The sequence below is a fragment of the Lynx rufus genome, unplaced genomic scaffold (assembly GCF_022079265.1).
Source record: "Lynx rufus isolate CCGP_SWC_20201006 ecotype Redwood Valley unplaced genomic scaffold, mLynRuf1.p SCAF_15, whole genome shotgun sequence".
NCBI classification, from domain to species: Eukaryota; Metazoa; Chordata; class Mammalia; order Carnivora; family Felidae; genus Lynx; species Lynx rufus.
The window spans coordinates 53823456-53841814 of NW_025814829.1; the positions used below are offsets into that span (position 1 = coordinate 53823456).

Sequence of the window (18359 nt, forward strand, 5' to 3'; positions counted from 1 at the left end):
TTATATTATTGTTTAATTCTACCCAGAATCATAACATTAGTTACTATCATTTATTTTACTATCATTACTATCATTTAGCTACAAAGAAGTTTTTGGATTCCACTATGACTTCCAAATGTATGGGGTTTTTTAAATTATATTTTTAGAACTGGGGCTCCTGGGTGTCTCAGTCAGTTGAGCGTCCGACTTCGGCTCACGTCATGATCTCCCGGTCTGTGAGTTCGAGCCCCATGTCAGGCTCTGTGCTGACAGCTCAGAGCCTGGAGCCTGTTTCGGATTCTGTGTCTCCCTCTCTGACCCTCCCCTGTTCATGCTCTGTCTCTGTCTCAAAAATAAGTAAATGTTAAAAAAAGAAAGAAAGAAAACACAAAAATATAAAACTCCTAGACGATAACAAAGAAGAAAATCTAAGATGACCTTGAACATGGAAATGACTTTTCAGATATAACATTATAGGCACAATCCATGAAAGAAATCAATGATAAACTGGGCTTCATTCAAATGAAAAATTCTGTTCTGCAAAAAACAATACAAAGAAAATGAAAAACCACAGAGGAAAACTATTTGTAAAAGATACATGTAATACAGTTATCCAAGTTGTATAAAGAACTCTTAAAACTTAATAAGAAAATGAACCACCCAATTAAAAAATGGGCAAAAGAGGAGCACCAGGGTGGCTCAGTCGGTTGAGCGTCCGACTTCAGCTCAGGTCATGATCTCACGGTTAGCGAGTTTGAGCCCCGTTTCAGGCTCAGTGCTGACAGCTCGGAGCCTAGAGCCCGCTTCGGATTCTGTGTCTCCCTCTCTCTCTGACCCGCCGCTGCTCACGCTCTGTCTCTCAAAAATATATGTTAAAAAAATTTTTTTTCAATGGGCAAAAGAACTTAAGGGATACCACACCCGGTTTTTATTTTTTTTTAATGTTTATTTATTTTTGAGAGAGACAGAGACAGAATGCCAGTGGGTTAGGGGCAGAAAGAGGGAGACACAGAATCCAAAGCAGGCTCCAGGCTCCGAGCCGTCAGCACAGAGCCCAATGCGGGGCTCGAACTCACAGAGCTGTGGGATCATGACCTGAGCCGAAGTCAGACGCTCAACCAACTGAGCCACCCAGCTGCCCAAACACACCCGGTTTTTAATTAGGTTGTCTTGTATTGCTGTTTTAAGAGTTATTTATATATTCTGGATACTAGACCTTTATCAGATAAAATGATCTCCAAATATTTTCATCCATTCTGCGGCTGTTTTTGACTTTGATAGTGTCTTTTGATGCACAAGAACACTTTTACTGGACTTAATGTTGATGAAGTCCAATTTATTTTTTCTTTTGTTGCTTTTACATTTGCTGTCCTCTTAAGAAACCAATGCCTCATCTAAGGTCAGGATTTACCCTTATATTTTCTTCTAAGAGTTGTACAATTTTAGCTCTTATATTTAAGTTTTTCATCCATTTTGAGCTAATTTTTGTAAATGGTAGAGCCCAAATTCATTCTTTTGAATGTGGGTATCCAATTGTCCCAGCACCGTTTGTAGAAAGACTATTATTATTTCCCTCATTGAATGGTCTTGGCACAAATGTCAAACCAAATGACCATAGTTTATTTCTGGATTCTCAATTCTATTAGTTGATCTACGTACGTAAGCACTTTTTTTAAATGTTTATTTATTTTTGAAAGAGAGAGAGACAGAGTGTGAGCGGGGGAAGGGCAGAGAGAGAGAGGGAGACACAGAATCCGAAGCAGGCTCCACGCCCTGAGCTGTCAGCACAGAGCCCGACTCGGGGCTCAAACCCACGAACCGTGAGATCATGATCTGACCCAAAGTTGGACGTTTAAACGACTGAGTCACCCAGGTGACGCTAAGCACTTTTAGTAATACAGTAATCCTTCATTACACCCATGAAATGACATTCCTTGAAGACAGGGGAAACAACTTATTCACCTTGGTATTTTCTACCCAGCATTTAGCAGACCCTCAGAACATGTTCACCTGAATAAATGAAATTAATCATTTACTTCTGAGGAAAGGAATGGGAATGGATTCCACAAGAAAGATGGGCTCCTTTCTTCATGGAGTACTTTACTGTTTGATGTGGATTTGGAATTCTGGCATTCCTTCTCCACTATCTGCAATGGTAATTTTTTTTTTTTTAAGCTTCGAGTATACAATTTACTGACACAACATTTACATACAACACCTGGTGCTCATCACAACAGGTGAGCTCCTTAATCCCCATCATCTATTTAATCCATCTCCCCCTGCCCTGCCCCTCTGGTCACCATTACTTTGTTCTTTATATGGTTGTTTCTCCATCTGTCTTTTTCCCATGATCGCTTGTTTCTTAAATTCCACGCGAGTAAAATCATATGGTATCTGTCATTCTCTTATTTCACTTAGCATAATACTCTCTAGCTCCATCCACGTCATTGCAAATGGCAAGATTTCATTCTTTTTTATGGCTGAGTAATATTCCACTGTATGTATGTACACACACACACACACACACACACAATCTTTATCCAATCATCAGTTGATGGACATTTGGGCTCTTTTGATAATTTGGCTATTGTTGACAATGCTATCTATAAACGTCGGGATGCATGTATCCCTTTCAATCTATCTTTTTGTATCCTTTGGGTAAATACCTAGCAGTGCAATTGCTGGATTGTAGGGTAGTTCTATTTTTAGCTTTTTTGAGGAACTTCCATATTGTTTTCCAGAGTGGCTGCATCAGTTTGCATTCTCATCAACTGTGTAAGAGGGTTCCCCTTTCTTCACATGGTCACAAACACCTGTGGTTTCTTGTGTCAATTTTAGCCATTCTGACAGGTATGAGGTGATATCTCATTGTGGTTTTGATTTGTATTTTCCTGATGATGAGTGATGCTGAGCATCTTTTCATGTGCCTGTTGGCCATCTGCTGGTCTTTGGAAAATATCTGTTCATGTCTTCGGCCCATTTTTTAACTGGATTGCCTTTTTTGGGTGTTGAGTTTTAAGTTATTTATACATGTTGGAACCACAAGACCCTAAATAGCCAAAGTAACCTTGAAAAATAAAAGTGCAGCTAAGCTGGAGGTGTATTACAATTCCCGATTTCAAGTTATAACACAAAGCTGTAGTGATCAAGACAGTATGGAACTGGCACAAAAGTAGGCACAGAAATCGGTGGAACAGAAAACCCAGAAATGAACCCACAAGTATATGGTCAATTCATCTTTGACAAAGCAGGAAAGAATATCCAAAGGAAAGATGGTCTCTTCAAAAATGGTGTTGGGAAAACTGGACAGCAACCACGCAAAAGAAACAAGCTGGTCCACTTTCTTACACCATACACAAAAAGAAATTCAAAATGGATTAGAGACCTAAACGTAAGATAGGAAACCATTAAAATCCCAGAAGAGAGCACAGGCAGTACTTTCTCTAACACCAGCCATGGCAACTTTTTGAGGCAGGGAAACAAAAGCAAAAATTGGGATTTCATCCAAATAAGAAGCTTCTGTCTGCACAGCAAAACTGAAAGGCAACCTATGGAATGGGAGATGTTACTGGAAATTATTCATTCTAACATTCACTGAACATCTCGTACAGAAATATGGGCACCTCAAAATGAGCAACAGAGGAAAAACTCAGTGATGAACTCAAACAGCAACAGTTAAAAGCTCTAAATATCGTCAGATAACACAAAGAAAATGTTACTGAAAATGGAGCAGAAATCACTTTCAACCAGGATAACTTTGATTATCCCAATCACTCATCAAGTCTTCCCGAAGGGTAGTTAATACCTCAAATTTGCTTTCAAGAGAATTTTGAAAAAAAGTGGGAGACAGGAGTTTGAATTTTACTAATGAGATTTGGGGGGTTTCTGAAGAGAAAGATCAGCCATTCTCCTAACCTAAATTTCTGGAACTTCTTGTTTTGGTTTATCTGACATGTATACTACAAAAGTGCAGCACAAGCTATAAAATGTTTAAAATATAAGTTGGGTAGTTAATACAAGATTAAATTCAGATGGCATAGAACAGGACTTGGGCACCTAAAGCCATGGGTCTGAATTATAATTTTAGGCCTTCCCTTCATCTCCCCAGACAACCCAATTACTGTCATGTTGATTTTGAAGAAAGACAGGTTTTCAAAGCTTGGATGTAAGATTTTTTAAAAAATCTTCTAGTAGAAAATGCAATATAACTTACACTGTATGAGTTTTTTCTTGTTAAAAGATCTGATATCAAAAATAGATGAAAAGGAAGTAGAAGACAATGCCGTATATGAGAAACAGTCCTTGGAGTCAGTTACAGTTACAGTTACTCCTGAATGTGACCTGGATCTCTGAGTCGTGTGTGTGTGTGTGTGTGTGTGTGTGTGTGTGTGTGTGTGTGTGTAAAATGGAGGTAATCTCCTTTCTCAAAATGGTTATAAGGATTTCCCAAGATGATAGATATGTCTATAAAGTAGGTACTTAAATAAGGTTCCACATCTCATAATGGGAAGAAACAGATTAACACTATTTGAAAAACTTTTATAACAGATATTCAGTACCTTTATTGTAGAGAAAAAGATTATCAAAACATTCCCAAAAAGCACAACTCTGAAATGCCAGTTTTGTTTGTAAAGGACTCAAACTTTAATGGCGCTCACACCATACAGTCAGGAAGTAGAACAAGCCCTAAGAAAAAAATAAAAGCAGAAATGCCAAGATCTTCTCCAACCACAATTATTTTTAATCTATGTAACAGAATTTCCTTACAAATTAAGTAGTTTTTACAGTAGTCACATTTATCATTGATGTGATCTGTTTAATATGACTAGTCAGAAGGGAAGTTGGGCCTGTAATTTTTCCAGAAATTGAAAAAAGTACCATCATTAAGATAAGGAAGAGAAAGATTTGTATCCATCTTTCTGGGACATGTAAGGTGAGAGCGATGTCTCACAGTTGGAGAATTTGTGGATATTGCTGGAGGAATTGGAGATGCTCTCTAGTAAGCGCGTAATCCCTCTTCCCCGAACACTGCTGTTTTGGCCAGAAATTTTCACCCCAGATGGACAGTCACCTAAGGATACTGGAAATACAAGAAAAGAAATGTAGCAATTTTATAGTTTTATTAATTAGAGATGCCTCAATTAACTCTTATCCTATTATAGGCCTTTCATGAATAGGACAGAGATTCTTAGTAAAGGAAAACAGATTCTCAGAATAAAGGCAGAAGCCTGAACAAGAATATTTCTTTCTGCTTTTAGCCCCAGAAACCTTAATTGAAGTTCTTCAGGCACCACTTGAAATTTCATGTCACTAGCTTTAAAATCTTCCTATCTGCCCAAAGACATCACAGAACTACAAAACTACAGCTGCTACAGGAATAAAAGGCTTTATTTTAAATGCCTTGAACAAAAATCAGAAGACTAAATTAAAGTGATACAAAAATATACATATTGAAATTGTTTAAGGTGGTAACATCAAATAAAATTCCCAATTCAATAAACTTCCCAATTCAACCTAAAACTAATTTTTTTTTCTTAATGTTTTTATTTATTTTTGAGACAGAGAGAGACAGAACATGAGCAGGGAAGGGGCAGAGAGAGAGGGAGACACAGAATCGGAAACAGGCTCCAGGCTCTGAGCCATCAGCACAGAGCCTGATGCGGGGCTCGAACTCACAGACTGTGAGATCACGACCTGAGCCGAAGTCGGATGCTCAACCGACTGAGCCACCCAGGCGCCCCAACCTAAAACTAATTTAGAGCATCTGTTTAATAAGTACCATACCCTAGAATCTGAATAAGCTTTAGGCCCAATACTTCTTGAGGTACATTCTTAGAAGATGCTTACCAGTGTGTGTGTTTGACCTTTGTTCCCGATTAGAAGAGTTGAAATGAGAAAATCCTGGACTCTCAACTCTTAGCTTCTATAAGTAACAAAGAAAAATACAAGGAAAAAAAATTGTTTTCTTATCAATTATTGGATCACCTACTTCAATTTCAAACTACTGTTTATAAAATACAAACACCCACTTTTACAATGTCTGATCAACTTTTGAAGAGACTGCTGTAAAAGGAACAGAGGGTAGTGTCTGGAGGGGAATTACAGGGTCAAGACAGGGTTTTTATTTTTAAAGATGAGATGACAGGGCACCTGGGTGGCTCAGTCCAGTTAAGTGTCTGGCTCTTGATTTCAGCTCCCATGTGGGGCTCTGCCTAGGATTCTCTCCGTCCTTCTCTCTCTGCCCCTCCCCTGCTCATGCTCGCTTGCTCTCAAAATAAATAAACATTAATTTTAAAAACAGACCACAGCATGTTTCCTGGTGATTCAGAACAGAGAGAGACCCTGATGATGCGGGAAAGAGAAGTAAGTTATTGGAGCCACATCTTTGAGCAGGTAAGAGAATAAGATCTAAAACGTAAATGGAAGGATTGGTCTTAAGCAGGAACACAGACAATTCATGCATTAAAACAGGAGTCAAAGAGTACATGGTAGATGCAGTGGTAGGACTATGTAAAAACCTCTTCTGATTGCTTCTGTTTCCTCAGAGAAGTAGGAGGCAAGGGCATCAGCTCAAACAAGGATGAATGAGGGATGAGGTGGTTGAAGTCTGAAGTGAAAGAAGGTGAGAAAGGTGCGCCTGGATGGCTCAGTTAAACGTCCGATTCGGCTCAGGTCTCACAGGTCTCAGGTCTCACAGCTCGTGGGTTCGAGCCCTGCACTGGGCTCTGTGCTGACAGCTCGGAGCCTGGAGCCTGCTTTGAATTGTGTGTCTTCCTCTCTCTCTGCTCCTCCCCCACTCATCCTCTCTCTCTCAAAAATAAACATTAAAAAAAAAATAAAAAAAAAAAAGAAAGGGGGTGAGAAAAAGCTCTAGGAGAGGGGGAGAAATGGCCAACCGACAGGGAACACTAAGGGCTCACTTGAAGTTGGTAGTGATTAGATCAGTCAGTATGGCAGTTTCTTTTCAGTCTCATTTAGCTTCAGGAGTATAGGAATAGAATAGGGAAGAGTTAGATTCAGTCAGGGTAGTGTTAATCAAGTAGGATAAAAAAAAAAAAAAAGGGAGGGTCAATGAAGTTGATGTTGCAAGTGAGTGGAAACAACAGATCCAGAGATCTAAGCTGGGAAGGAAGGAGGTCAAGGGCGGGGGTGAGGGAGGTTCAGGAGAGGCCACAGCACTGCATATGTGCCAGTGGTACCACCAAGGTCTAGGACAGGATAGTGGGAAACAGGACCGCCAGAGAAAGGGAAGTCAAAGAACTGAGAGGTCAGGCACTTGGATTATCTATGTGGAAGCTGACCTCAAGAATTCTGGCAGGAATCCTGTCTGATAACATGGCTCAGTGTTGCTCTAGGAATGAGGACATGCCACTCAGGGGCCTACTGACTCCACGATGTGGTTATCAGGCGCTAGAGCCTTTATGGCAGGAGATCCAAAGTCTAAGGATTTTAGGGAGAAGATAGGAACAAGCCTATAAGCGGCAATGGTAAACAAGGAAAACTATCTCAAATCTAAGCCCATGATAAATGAGGGGAAAAAAGATGACACCATGAAAAAAAAATTTTTTTTTAGTGTTTATTTTTGAGAGAGAGAGAGAGAGAGAGCAAGCAAGCACAAGCTGGGGAGGGGCAGAAAGAGAGGGAGACACAGAATCCGAAGAAGGCTCCAGGCTCTGAGCTGTCAGCACAGAGCCTGACACAGGGCTCGAACTCACGAACTGTGAGACCACGACCTGAACCAAAGTCAGACGCTTAACTGACTGAGCCACCCAGGTGCCTCAGAGGGTACGATTTGATAGGATTAATAGGGAAGCAGTATCTTTAGAGGATAGCCAAATTTTAGTTAGAAGACGGAAGATAAACAGATCTTCCCAAGAAAAGATTGAAGATATTTGAGATTTTGCTGATAACTAAGGTTGAGAGACCCACGGAAAAGTTTTCCAGGAGTTGGGTGGGGCCGGGAAACACAGTCAGCCAAACAAGAAGAGTCTGGGAGATGAGGGAGAATTTAGGTATCCTGAGTTTCTGTAGTGAGTGATGTAAAAAATGAAGGGGAACATACAGAGATTAATTCTGGCAGTCTCAACACAGTGATGACGGGGTAAGAAGGCAAGGTTTCTCAACCTGGGTGTTACTGACATTTGCTGTGGGAGGCTGTCCTGTGCATCGTAGGACGTCTGGCCTCTACCCACTTGATGCCAGTAGCGCCCCTTCCCCCGCTGGGACAACCGAGAACGTTGCAAACATTGCCTAATGCCCCCGGAAGGACACAAAATAGGTACTGGATGATAAATCACTGGGTTGAGAGTTAACAGGAGAAAGAAAAGTCTTGCTTGAAGAATATACAGAGACCTCTGGGATATCCTCGGTTTTATTTTTTAAAATGTGCATTTATTTTGAGAGCAAGGAAGTGTGCACACATGCACGAGTGATGGAGGGGCAGAGAGAAACAGAGAGTCCCAAGCAGGTTCCGCACTGTCAGTGCAGAGCCTGAAGCGGGGCTTTATCTCACGAACCTGTGAGATCATGAGCTGAGCCGAAATCAAGAGTCAGACGCTTAACCCACTGAGCCATTTAGGCACCCTCTCTTTTTTAAATTATCATACACTAAGATGGACTTGTTCTGGGGGGTACACCTCTACAAATTTTACCACACGAAGAGATCTGTGAAACCACTACTGCAGTCAGGGTACAGAGCCATTCTATCACCTCAAAAACTTCCCTCGTGCTGTCCCCTTACAGGCAGCCCAAGCCCCTGGGAACTCTGGATATGTTCTTTATCATTATTGTTTTGTCTTTTAAAGAATGTCATATAATATTTTGAGACTGCTTCTTTTGCTAAGCATAATACTTGTGAGATCCTAATCCTTGACTGTAACAATAGTTCATTCTATTTTGGGGGTTCCCTTTTCACTGTTTTATGAACTATTTTCAAGTGACAACAACATTTATTATGTACTATGTTCCTAGGCAGAGTTCTTGGCACTTTCATATACAGTTGCATTTAATTCTGCAACTACTAGCCCTTATTATTATTCTTGTTTTACAGATAAGGAATCCGCACAGAAAATTCAAATAACTTGCCTAAAGACACACAGACTGTATGTAGCAGGCCTGAAATGCAATTCAGGAATTCTAACTCCACAGTCTATACTCTTAACTGCTATGTTATTAGGAGTATATAGAGGACTACTAGTAAATAAATTGCAAGGAGGGAAGAAAGGTGGTAGGGAAATTAGACAGCTTTTAATCTAATCCTAAATCAGGTCTTATATATTTTTGAAGTAAATATTTTAAATATTTATACTGTCTACATTTAGACACTTAATTTTTGGAATGAACTTTGGATATGATTTGTATAGACTAGTCCACTGCTAATTTTGATTTTCCTAAAACTCTGTTAAACATAGTAGGAAAATATAGAAGGAAAAAGATTTATGCAACTGGGTCCAATTGGATTAAGAAGCGTTTGACATTCCACAAAGGATTTTTAAAAAATGTTTTACGAAAAAGAGAACCAAAGTCCCGATCTTTAGCTGTTGTTGGCCAGGACCACATGGAGCAGCACAAAGAGACCAGGAGCTCCTAAAAGTCAGCTCCTTACCTGGTAACGCCCTGCATCCAATACAACCATTTTGGGTGTCACACTGTTGCTGGCCTCATAATCTTGAAGTGGTACATGAGTTTCTGTAAGCTGGATTCCAAAGAGAGTGGCCAGAGAATTGCTGATGCAGTACCTTTAAAAGGAAATAGTAAAAGCTCATTATCAGAATCTCATCTAATTCATTCTAAAAGGATTCAGATTTTTAAAATTTCTAATATAAAGAAAAAGCATGTAAGATATACCATTCTAAATGGGGGGGGCAGGAATTTAGAGATTCAGAGAAGAAATGGGAATGGGTAGCAATACATACAATAAACTGGTCATTACTAGTAAGCAATACTCCACTGATTACCAGATAAAATTTCAGGTTCATTATAAGGAAACATGGATGGGAGTAAAGATTACTAGAATTCTCAAATGTTTAAGGCAAGGAGAGGGCAGCAACAGAAATTAGGCTACAACTTTAAGAACACTTCTCTATCCTCAAAACCAATGCCACCAGCCATGTCAAGGGACCACCAGAGCACCCAGAGAGCTGAGGCTCCAGGTGTTTTCACTACAGAATGAGAAGCAGGCCGTCTGGGTGGCTCAAGCTGGCTGCGCATCCGACTCTTGATTTTGGCTCAGGTCCTGATCTCACAGTTCGTGAGTTCGAGCCCCCACACTGGGCTCTGTGCTGACCACGCCTGCTGGAGATTCTCTCTTTCTCTCTCTGCCCCACCCCTGCTCACTCTCGCTCTCTTTTGAGACACTTTTAAAAATGAGAAGAAAAGGGTCTTTTTTGAGCACCTTAACAAGGAGGTGCTGTTGTTGATGATGGTAGGGAACTTCACTCTCCTATAATGAAAATTTTCAATAAATGCTTCTGAAGGTTCACCCAAATCACTCAGCTGGTTAACTCTCCCAAACAAGTGTCACACGTGCAGAATAGTAACAGTTAACATGAAAACACACACACACACACACACGAAACCCAACCATTTTTTTAAAAAGAGAATTATGGAAATAGAAGTGAACAGTGTTTAACCCCATTGGTGAAAGCAACAGCGAGCAAAATGGCTAAGAATTCAATGCAGAATACAGCATTATGAAGAAATTCCTTTCTCCAACTTACGCAATTTTCTTGCAAACAGCTAAAGCACAGAAGAGAATATCGTTTTCTTCATGCCACTTGCACCTGTACAAAAAAGAAAAAGGACTTTAATATCCTTAACAGCAGTAGCACTGTTTAAGGGTTTTTATATGCCAGATTTCTAACTTACTTAGTGAAAATCATTTAAGAAAAACTAATATCCTTACTCAAAGATTTAACATTTAACAAACAAAAAATAGATTTTTTCAGAAAATGCTTTTTTTTTTTTTTAATGTATCTCCTCTGATGCAAATTCATAAACTACACATAACCGGTAAACTCTACCTTGGAATAAAATGAGTGTTACAGAGACACATTAGTGACCATGGTTACCATATTTGACAACCATTTACTAAGTGCATACTATTTACCAGATATTGTTCTTGGCACTAGGGATATAGTACTGAATGAAACACAGAAACTCGTAATCACACAAAACTTACTTTCTAGTAGGAAAGACAGATCAAAAAAGATGTAGGCAGAATACACAATAAATCAGATCAAGACAAGTTCTAAGGAGGAAAAAAATAAAGATGAAAAAGATGATATGAAATGTTGCAGACAGGGGACATTTTAGGTAAGGCATCCGGGAGAGGTACCACTGAGAAGGTGATGTTTGAGTGGGGACCTCAGGAGATAATACTGGAGAGAAAATGATGAACAGCATATTTTTATAACGACAGCCACTATAAACCCGTATCTTTCCACTAGGCACAGTCTACTGAGACTCAGAAGAGTACTTACTACTTGAGTAATTAAAAGCTTGCCTGAACCTACCAAGAATCACTTAAAAATTACTAAAAACGTGCTAAACACTAAGTGTAAAAAGTCAGTTAACTGCACTTAATTGGAGTTACTTAACTGAATGGAAGACTAAATATAAAATTAAGAATTTCCCACTGCTATTCTAAAGTGATTCAGTAAATAGGACTCATAAAACTCTTAGGTCTAAAATGAAGGCTTAGGTTGAAACAGCCTAAGTTCTTACACAGACACACAGAATCAAGTAATGTTTAAATTTCCAGTTAGTTTTGCTCCTTTTCTGGAACTTAAACTCCCAAATTTAGTACCTCATATACACATTTCCATGTAGATCGTATCTGAAATAAAAGCAATTGAAAAACCAGCAATGTATTCCAAGATTAAAAACAAAGAACCCAAGAACAAACCTATAGGAATCTGATCCCAGGGGAAAATGCCTCCAAATCTAATAGTTACACTGTTAAGAATGATACTGTTTTGATGTTTTTACTTATACTTTTTAAAATTTGAATTCCAGTTAACACACAGTGTAATATTAGTTTCAGGTGTACAATTTAGTGATTAAACACGTCCATATATCACCGCTCATCATAATGCACTCCTTAATCCCCATCACCTATTTAAGCCATTCTCCACCCCATTCTCTTCTGGTGTTCTCTATAGTTAAGAGTCTCTTTCTTGGTTTGTCTTTTTCCCCCCATGATCATTTGTTTTGTTTCTTAAATTCCACATATGAGTGAAATCATACGGTATTTTTCTTTCATTTTTTTCTTCTGGATTCTCTTCCTCAAAATCATCCCACCAACCCCCCCTAAGAATGACTGTATTTTCTAGTAAAGGAGGATTCACTCTGTCAAATATCAGAACTGCTTTGTCCACTTTGTTAAGCTATTAATATTCACTTTGCAGCCTCAAATCTAGCCCCAGTTTGAACACCTCTTAGATGGGTTTATTTTATTTATGAAATTCCACTCCAAAGTCATAAGGTCACAAGAGAGTCAGTCTTTTGAGTAAATCTGCAACCTTACTCCTGAGTCCCAACACAATCTCATTCACTCCAATGACGTGTAGCATGAAGGCCTTGACAATCCTCTTTTCCTGTCTCAAAAGGTCTCAATGATGTCCTTTCCTCCTCTTTCAGGATTAAGATTCCTCCTCTTTTCCAAGGATAACTCAGTCTTTACACCCTGCTCAGAACTAGGCTGCTATAGAGGCTCTATACGCTAGTCAAACTGACTCACTAGTTTCTCTTAAACAGTCTCTGCTTCATTCCTTTGAGTCACCGTTCAGGTCATTTTCTTCTCTTGGAAGGTCCTCCCTTCAATCCAAATCTCTGCTCATAGAAATTCTATTCATCTTTCCAGGAGAACCAAATAAAACATTTACCCCATCAAGTATTTCACGTTATTTTTAACCCTCACACTGAAGTGATTTCTCCCTGATGTATCATTATCTTTGGAAACACTTTTAAAAGTGATAAGAAATTACCATATACAACTCCATTGTCTTTACTTTGCTTTATTGCTCCTCAGACAGGAGACATTGTAGGCAAGGACAATCACGTTACTCTTTCCTGTGTTTCCCTAGTCTTCGGCCTTATATATGAGAGCCACCTAAATGTTTGTTAAAAATAAAAAACTCAGGGCGCCTGGGTGGCTCAGTTGGTTAAGCTTCCAACTTCAGCTCAGGTCATGATCTCACAGTTCAGTTTGTGAGTTCTCGGGCTAGCTGCTGGCAGCGGGGAGCCCCGCTTGGGATCCTCTGTCTCCCCCTCTCTCTGCCCCTTCTCCACTCACACTCTCTCTCAAAAATAAACATTAAAAAATAATAAAATTTGGGAATGCAAGCTGGTTCAGCCACTCTGGAAGACAGTATGAAGATTCCTCAAAAAGCTAAAAATAGATCTACACTACGACCCACCAATTGCACTACTGGGCATTTATCCATGGGATACAGGTGTGATGTTTCAAAGGGACACATGCACCCCCATGTTTATAGCAGCACTATCAACAATAGCCAAAGTATGGAAAGAACCCAAATGTCCATCGATGGGTGAATGGATAAGGAAGATGTGGTATATGTATACAATGGAGTATTACTCAGCAACCAAAAAGAATGAAATCTTGCCATTTGCAACTACGTGGATGGAACTGGAGGGTATTATGCGAAGTGAAATTAGTCAGAGAAAGACAAAAATCCTATGACTTCACTCATATGAGGACTTGAAGAGACAAAAAAGATGAACATAAGGGAAGGGAAACAAAAATAATATAAAAACAGGGAAGGGGACAAAACAGAAGAGACTCATAAATATGGAGAACAAACTGAGGGTTACTGGAGGGTTTGTGGGTGGAGGGATGGGCTAAATGGGTAAGGGGCACTAAGGAATCTATTCATGAAATCATTGTTGCACTATATGCTAACTAATTTGGATGTAAATTTTAAAAAATAAAAAATAAAATTGAAAAAATTGGGCTAAGAAAAAATGACTCTAAAATGATGTCAGAATAAAAAGCTCACCTCTTAAGGGCACATGCACCCCAATGTTTATAGCAGCACTATCAACAATAGCCAAAGTATGGAAAGAGCCCAAATGCCCATCGATGGATGAATGGATAAAGAAGATGTGGCATATATACAATGGAATATTACTTGGCGAGATTTCATTCCTTTTGATAGCCATTTGGGACAACATGGATGAAACTAGAGGGTATTTTTAAAAATTTTTTATGTTTATTTATTTTTGAGAGAGACAGAGTGCGGGCAGGGTTGGAAGAGAGAGAGGGAGACACAGAATCCGAAGCAGACTCCAGGCTCCGAGTTGTCGGCACAGAGCCAGATGCGGGGTGTGAACCCATGAACAGTGAGATCATGGCCTGAGCCGAAGCTGGACGCTCAACCGGCTGAGCCACACAGGTGCCCTTGAACTAGAGGGTATTATGCTAAGCAAAATAAAAGTGAGAGAAAGACAAATATCAAATGACTTCACTCATATGTAGAATTTAAAATACAAAACAGATGAACCTAAGGGAAGGGAAGCAAAAATAACATAAAAACAGAGAGGGAGAAACCATAAGAGACTCTTAGATACAGAGAATAAACTGAGGGTTGCTGGAGGGGTATTGGGTAGGGGGATGGGCTAACAGGGCAATGGGCATTGAGGAGGACACTTGTTGGCACTGGGTGTTGTATGTGATTAATCACTAAATTCTATTCCTGAAATCATGATTATACTGTATGTTAACTAACTTGGATTTAAATTAAAAAATAAAAAAATTTATTACTTGAAAGAAAAAAAAACTACACCCCTTAAAACTACTATCTGCTGGGCTTCTGGTTAAAAATGCATAAATGTATCTCCTCTTGCTCCCAAAATCCTATCAAAATGACAGTCAAAAGAATAAAAATAGTAGAGGTCCACAGGAAAGGAGAAAACAGAAAGAGGTTTCCATGGAAGAGAGTGTAACACACCTGTGGGATATGGAAAATAAACGAAGGAGTGGTAACCGATGAAGCTAGACAAAGGAAGTCATAGCCTTCAGCCCCCACAGAACCAGCGACACAAATCTGCCTACCAGAACTCTAGAGAGGCTCTGAACCCATGGACATATCCCTGGCCAGACAGCAGAGGTTAAGACCAGGAGGCTGAACTTCTTCTGTACAAAGAATGGTCAAGTTCCCTGACTGTGCAAAGAAGTAAACTCTTCTTAGAGAACTAGGCAGCAAGAACGGATGCTAGTATCTTAAGACAAAGCCCTCAATATTCTGGCATTTAGGATTTTGTCTCAACTTAGCATCCAGCTCTTATCTGCTTCCCCTAGAGTAAAGCCCAATTAGTTGTTAATCCCCAAAGAACAATACTAAACACTCAGCTTTGCAGCCTCATTTCTAAATATGAACATAACCAAAGACAATCAGACATTCAAAGAAACCCTGCAACACGGAAAGATCAAGACAGGAACACCACAAGTCACAACCCCGAAGAATGAAAATACAGAGGACAAAAGCACACAAACATCCCTCCCCCACCAAGTACCCCAATGAGATCTATAAAATTACTGCATCTAGGATCCTACTTATCTTCCTCATATCTTCAACCTGAATCAGCACTGATGATGAATGTGACAGTATGTGTAACAGGATAGTACCTGCAGGCAGAGAGACCTCAACAAGTCAGCCTCTGCTCAGTATTAAAATGCCACAGCTTGTTAGGGTTCTGTGCTTGGTCTTCTTCTCTTTTTGCCCTCTGCCTAAGTAACCTCGTCAATATGCAGTAGATCCATTAAAGCAGAGAACTGGTCTCTCTTCGTTGCATTTTCAGTGCCCAGAACAGTGCCTGGCACATAGTGAAATGATGAATGCTGGCATCATCCAAATCTCTTCACGAAGTTCTAGGCTGGGAAGACCAGCTGCTTGCTTGTTATTTCTAGATCTTAACTCACCAGGGCCTCAAAACATTCTAAACTTGCTCCTCTCTCTTCCCTGTCTACTCTGAAATATATACTACAAACCTGAGTATTGTCTTTATTTCTTTTCACACTCTTCTGTATCCAGTCCATCGGGAAGGTCTGCGGATTTTTACCAAGATGAAATGTACTTACTCCTCTCCATCTCTACTGTCACTACTCTGGTCCAAGCCATTTCTTGCCTTGACTAGAGAAATGGTTGAACAGTTACGGACTGTTTCCTTCCCTTCTTGCCTCCTTTCAATATATCCATTAAAAACTCAAGAGGATCTTTTAGAAACCCAACCAAATTCTGTTAATTCCCTGTTTGGTAAAACTCCTTCCTGTACCCCTTACATACAGAGATCGGATGGTTGCCAGAAGGGAAGGGGGGAGGGACGGGGAAAAAATTCCTTCCTGTAGCTAAGAAGGCTTATAGTGTGTATGGTCCTTGCTTATTTCTTCAACCTCACCTTGTACATTCTCTCCTGTGCTTACTACTTTCTGTCACACTAACAATTTCCAGTAAACACCAAGCTTTCACCTCAAAGCCTTTGCCTCTCTCTGCCCAGGATGCTCTTCCTTCTAGTTTTGCATGGCTGCATCTCTCTCTTGCTTCAGATCTGTTTTAATATCACATCTTTAAAAAAAAAAAGTATTCTTGACTATTCTAGAAAGCAGTCTTTCTACCTAGTCTTCTCTGCAAGAAGAGGAACAGTATCCTACTGATTTCCTTCTCTGCACTGATCACAAGCTAAAATTACCATTTTATTATTTACTGTATGTTTCTCTTTCCCATTAAAACGTTAGCCTCATGAAGGCAGAGACCACGTAAATCTTGTTCACCACTGAACCTCCAGCACAGTGCCTGGGACAGAGGAGATGCTCAATAAATACTGGCTGATTAAAAACTACCTTGTTTCAAACAGATGTCATTACACAGTGAATTAATTCAGGGACAATTATGACAAAAAGCAACAAAGAGAATGGAAGATCTATAAAAGTTATGAATATTCTAGTCTTCAAAATTCCAGGATAGCCATCAACAGCCTCTTAAGATTCGGATACTCACTTTGTCTAACTGTACTCAGTTTCACCAATACCTATCCATTTCATCTACCTGAAGCTAGAGGCATTTGTCAAAAATTTATTATAAACTTTAATGTAAAAGAAGTTCAAAAGAAGCATTTGAAAGGAGTCCTATCTGCTTATATTAACTAACAAATTCCAACAGTAGTTTCTGTTGACTACTACAACACAATCTCCTGTCTAAAAAATACTGTATATTAGAATCCATCCCATCCGAAGCAGTTTATTACAAAAGTGCTTAAAGTATTATGTAATAGTTTCATCATTAACAAAATCCCATGGCACCGGCCCCAATGTCATACACCAAAGCTACTCTTGTTGTAGCCTACACTTACACAACTGAGCTCACCACTGTGTTTCTCCTATTTTAAAACATGCATTTTTCACTTTTTAACTTCAGTGGAAACGCACCTTCCAAATGAAGGTGTTTTACAATTGCTATTGGTCTAAGAAATAGTTGCATTGCCTAAACATGTACAAGTTTGGTTGTTTTTGATGACAAACAATTGCAACCCATTTTATTCAATAAACCAATTGAAGATTATTTGAGAAAAGTATTGGTTTGTCTCTGAACACTTTCTGCTGACATCAAGAACCAGCATAAAAACTTGCATAAAGGGTGTTAGTGGCAAACAAGTATTTTAATACACCAGCATATAAATACATGTCTGTTATGTGTTTCACATTAATTCATGTCGTTCACTTTCTTTGCACAATACTTGCTCAGTCTGTTTGGTTTCCTTTTTTTTCTCCTAGTAACCATAAATTTATCCTTCCCCTAAAATTATTTTTCATTTTTTTAACTGAAGTAGAGACTTTCAGCTGTACAACAGTGATTCCACATGTTTAATAAACACTACGCTATACTCACAAGTGTACCGACCATCTGTCACCACACAACACTACTAAGACACCATTGACTATATTCCCCGTGCTGCACTTTTCATCCCTGTAACTTAATCATTCCTTAAGTGGAAGTCTGTACCTCTTACCCCTATTCACCTATTTTTCCCCATTCCCCTCCCCTCCCCGTTTGTTCTCTATATTTATGAGTCTGTTTCTGCTTTTGTTTTTCAGATTTCACATATAAGCGAAATCCTATGATATTTGTCTTTGACCCATTTCACTTGGCAAAACACCCTCTAGGTCCATCCATACTTTGCAAATGGCAAGATCTCACTCCTTTTTATGGCTGAGTAATATTCACATCTTTACCCATTCATCTATGGATGGGCGTTATATCTTGGCTATTGTAGATAATGCTGCAGTAAACATTGGGGTGCATAGATTTTTTCCAATTAGTGTTTTTTCTCTGGATAATATACACAGTAAAGGAATTACTGGATCA

The 18359-nt window shown here is 39.4% G+C and overlaps 1 protein-coding gene across 2 annotated transcripts in view; it reads right to left on the reverse strand.

Annotated features, from left to right (window-relative positions):
- Positions 1-4647: 4647 nt before the first annotated feature.
- The window catches only part of MAEL (maelstrom spermatogenic transposon silencer), a 38649-nt gene continuing 24937 nt past the window's right edge, over positions 4648-18359 (reverse strand). For both annotated transcript variants that reach the window (XM_047077337.1, XM_047077336.1), the window contains 4 exons: positions 10698-10760; positions 9584-9716; positions 5827-5902; positions 4648-5050 (listed from right to left, as the gene is read on the reverse strand). In XM_047077337.1, coding sequence (XP_046933293.1) covers positions 4863-5050; positions 5827-5902; positions 9584-9716; positions 10698-10760 — 460 coding nt within the window. In that variant the 3' untranslated portion in view covers positions 4648-4862. The remainder of the gene's footprint in view (positions 5051-5826; positions 5903-9583; positions 9717-10697; positions 10761-18359) is intronic.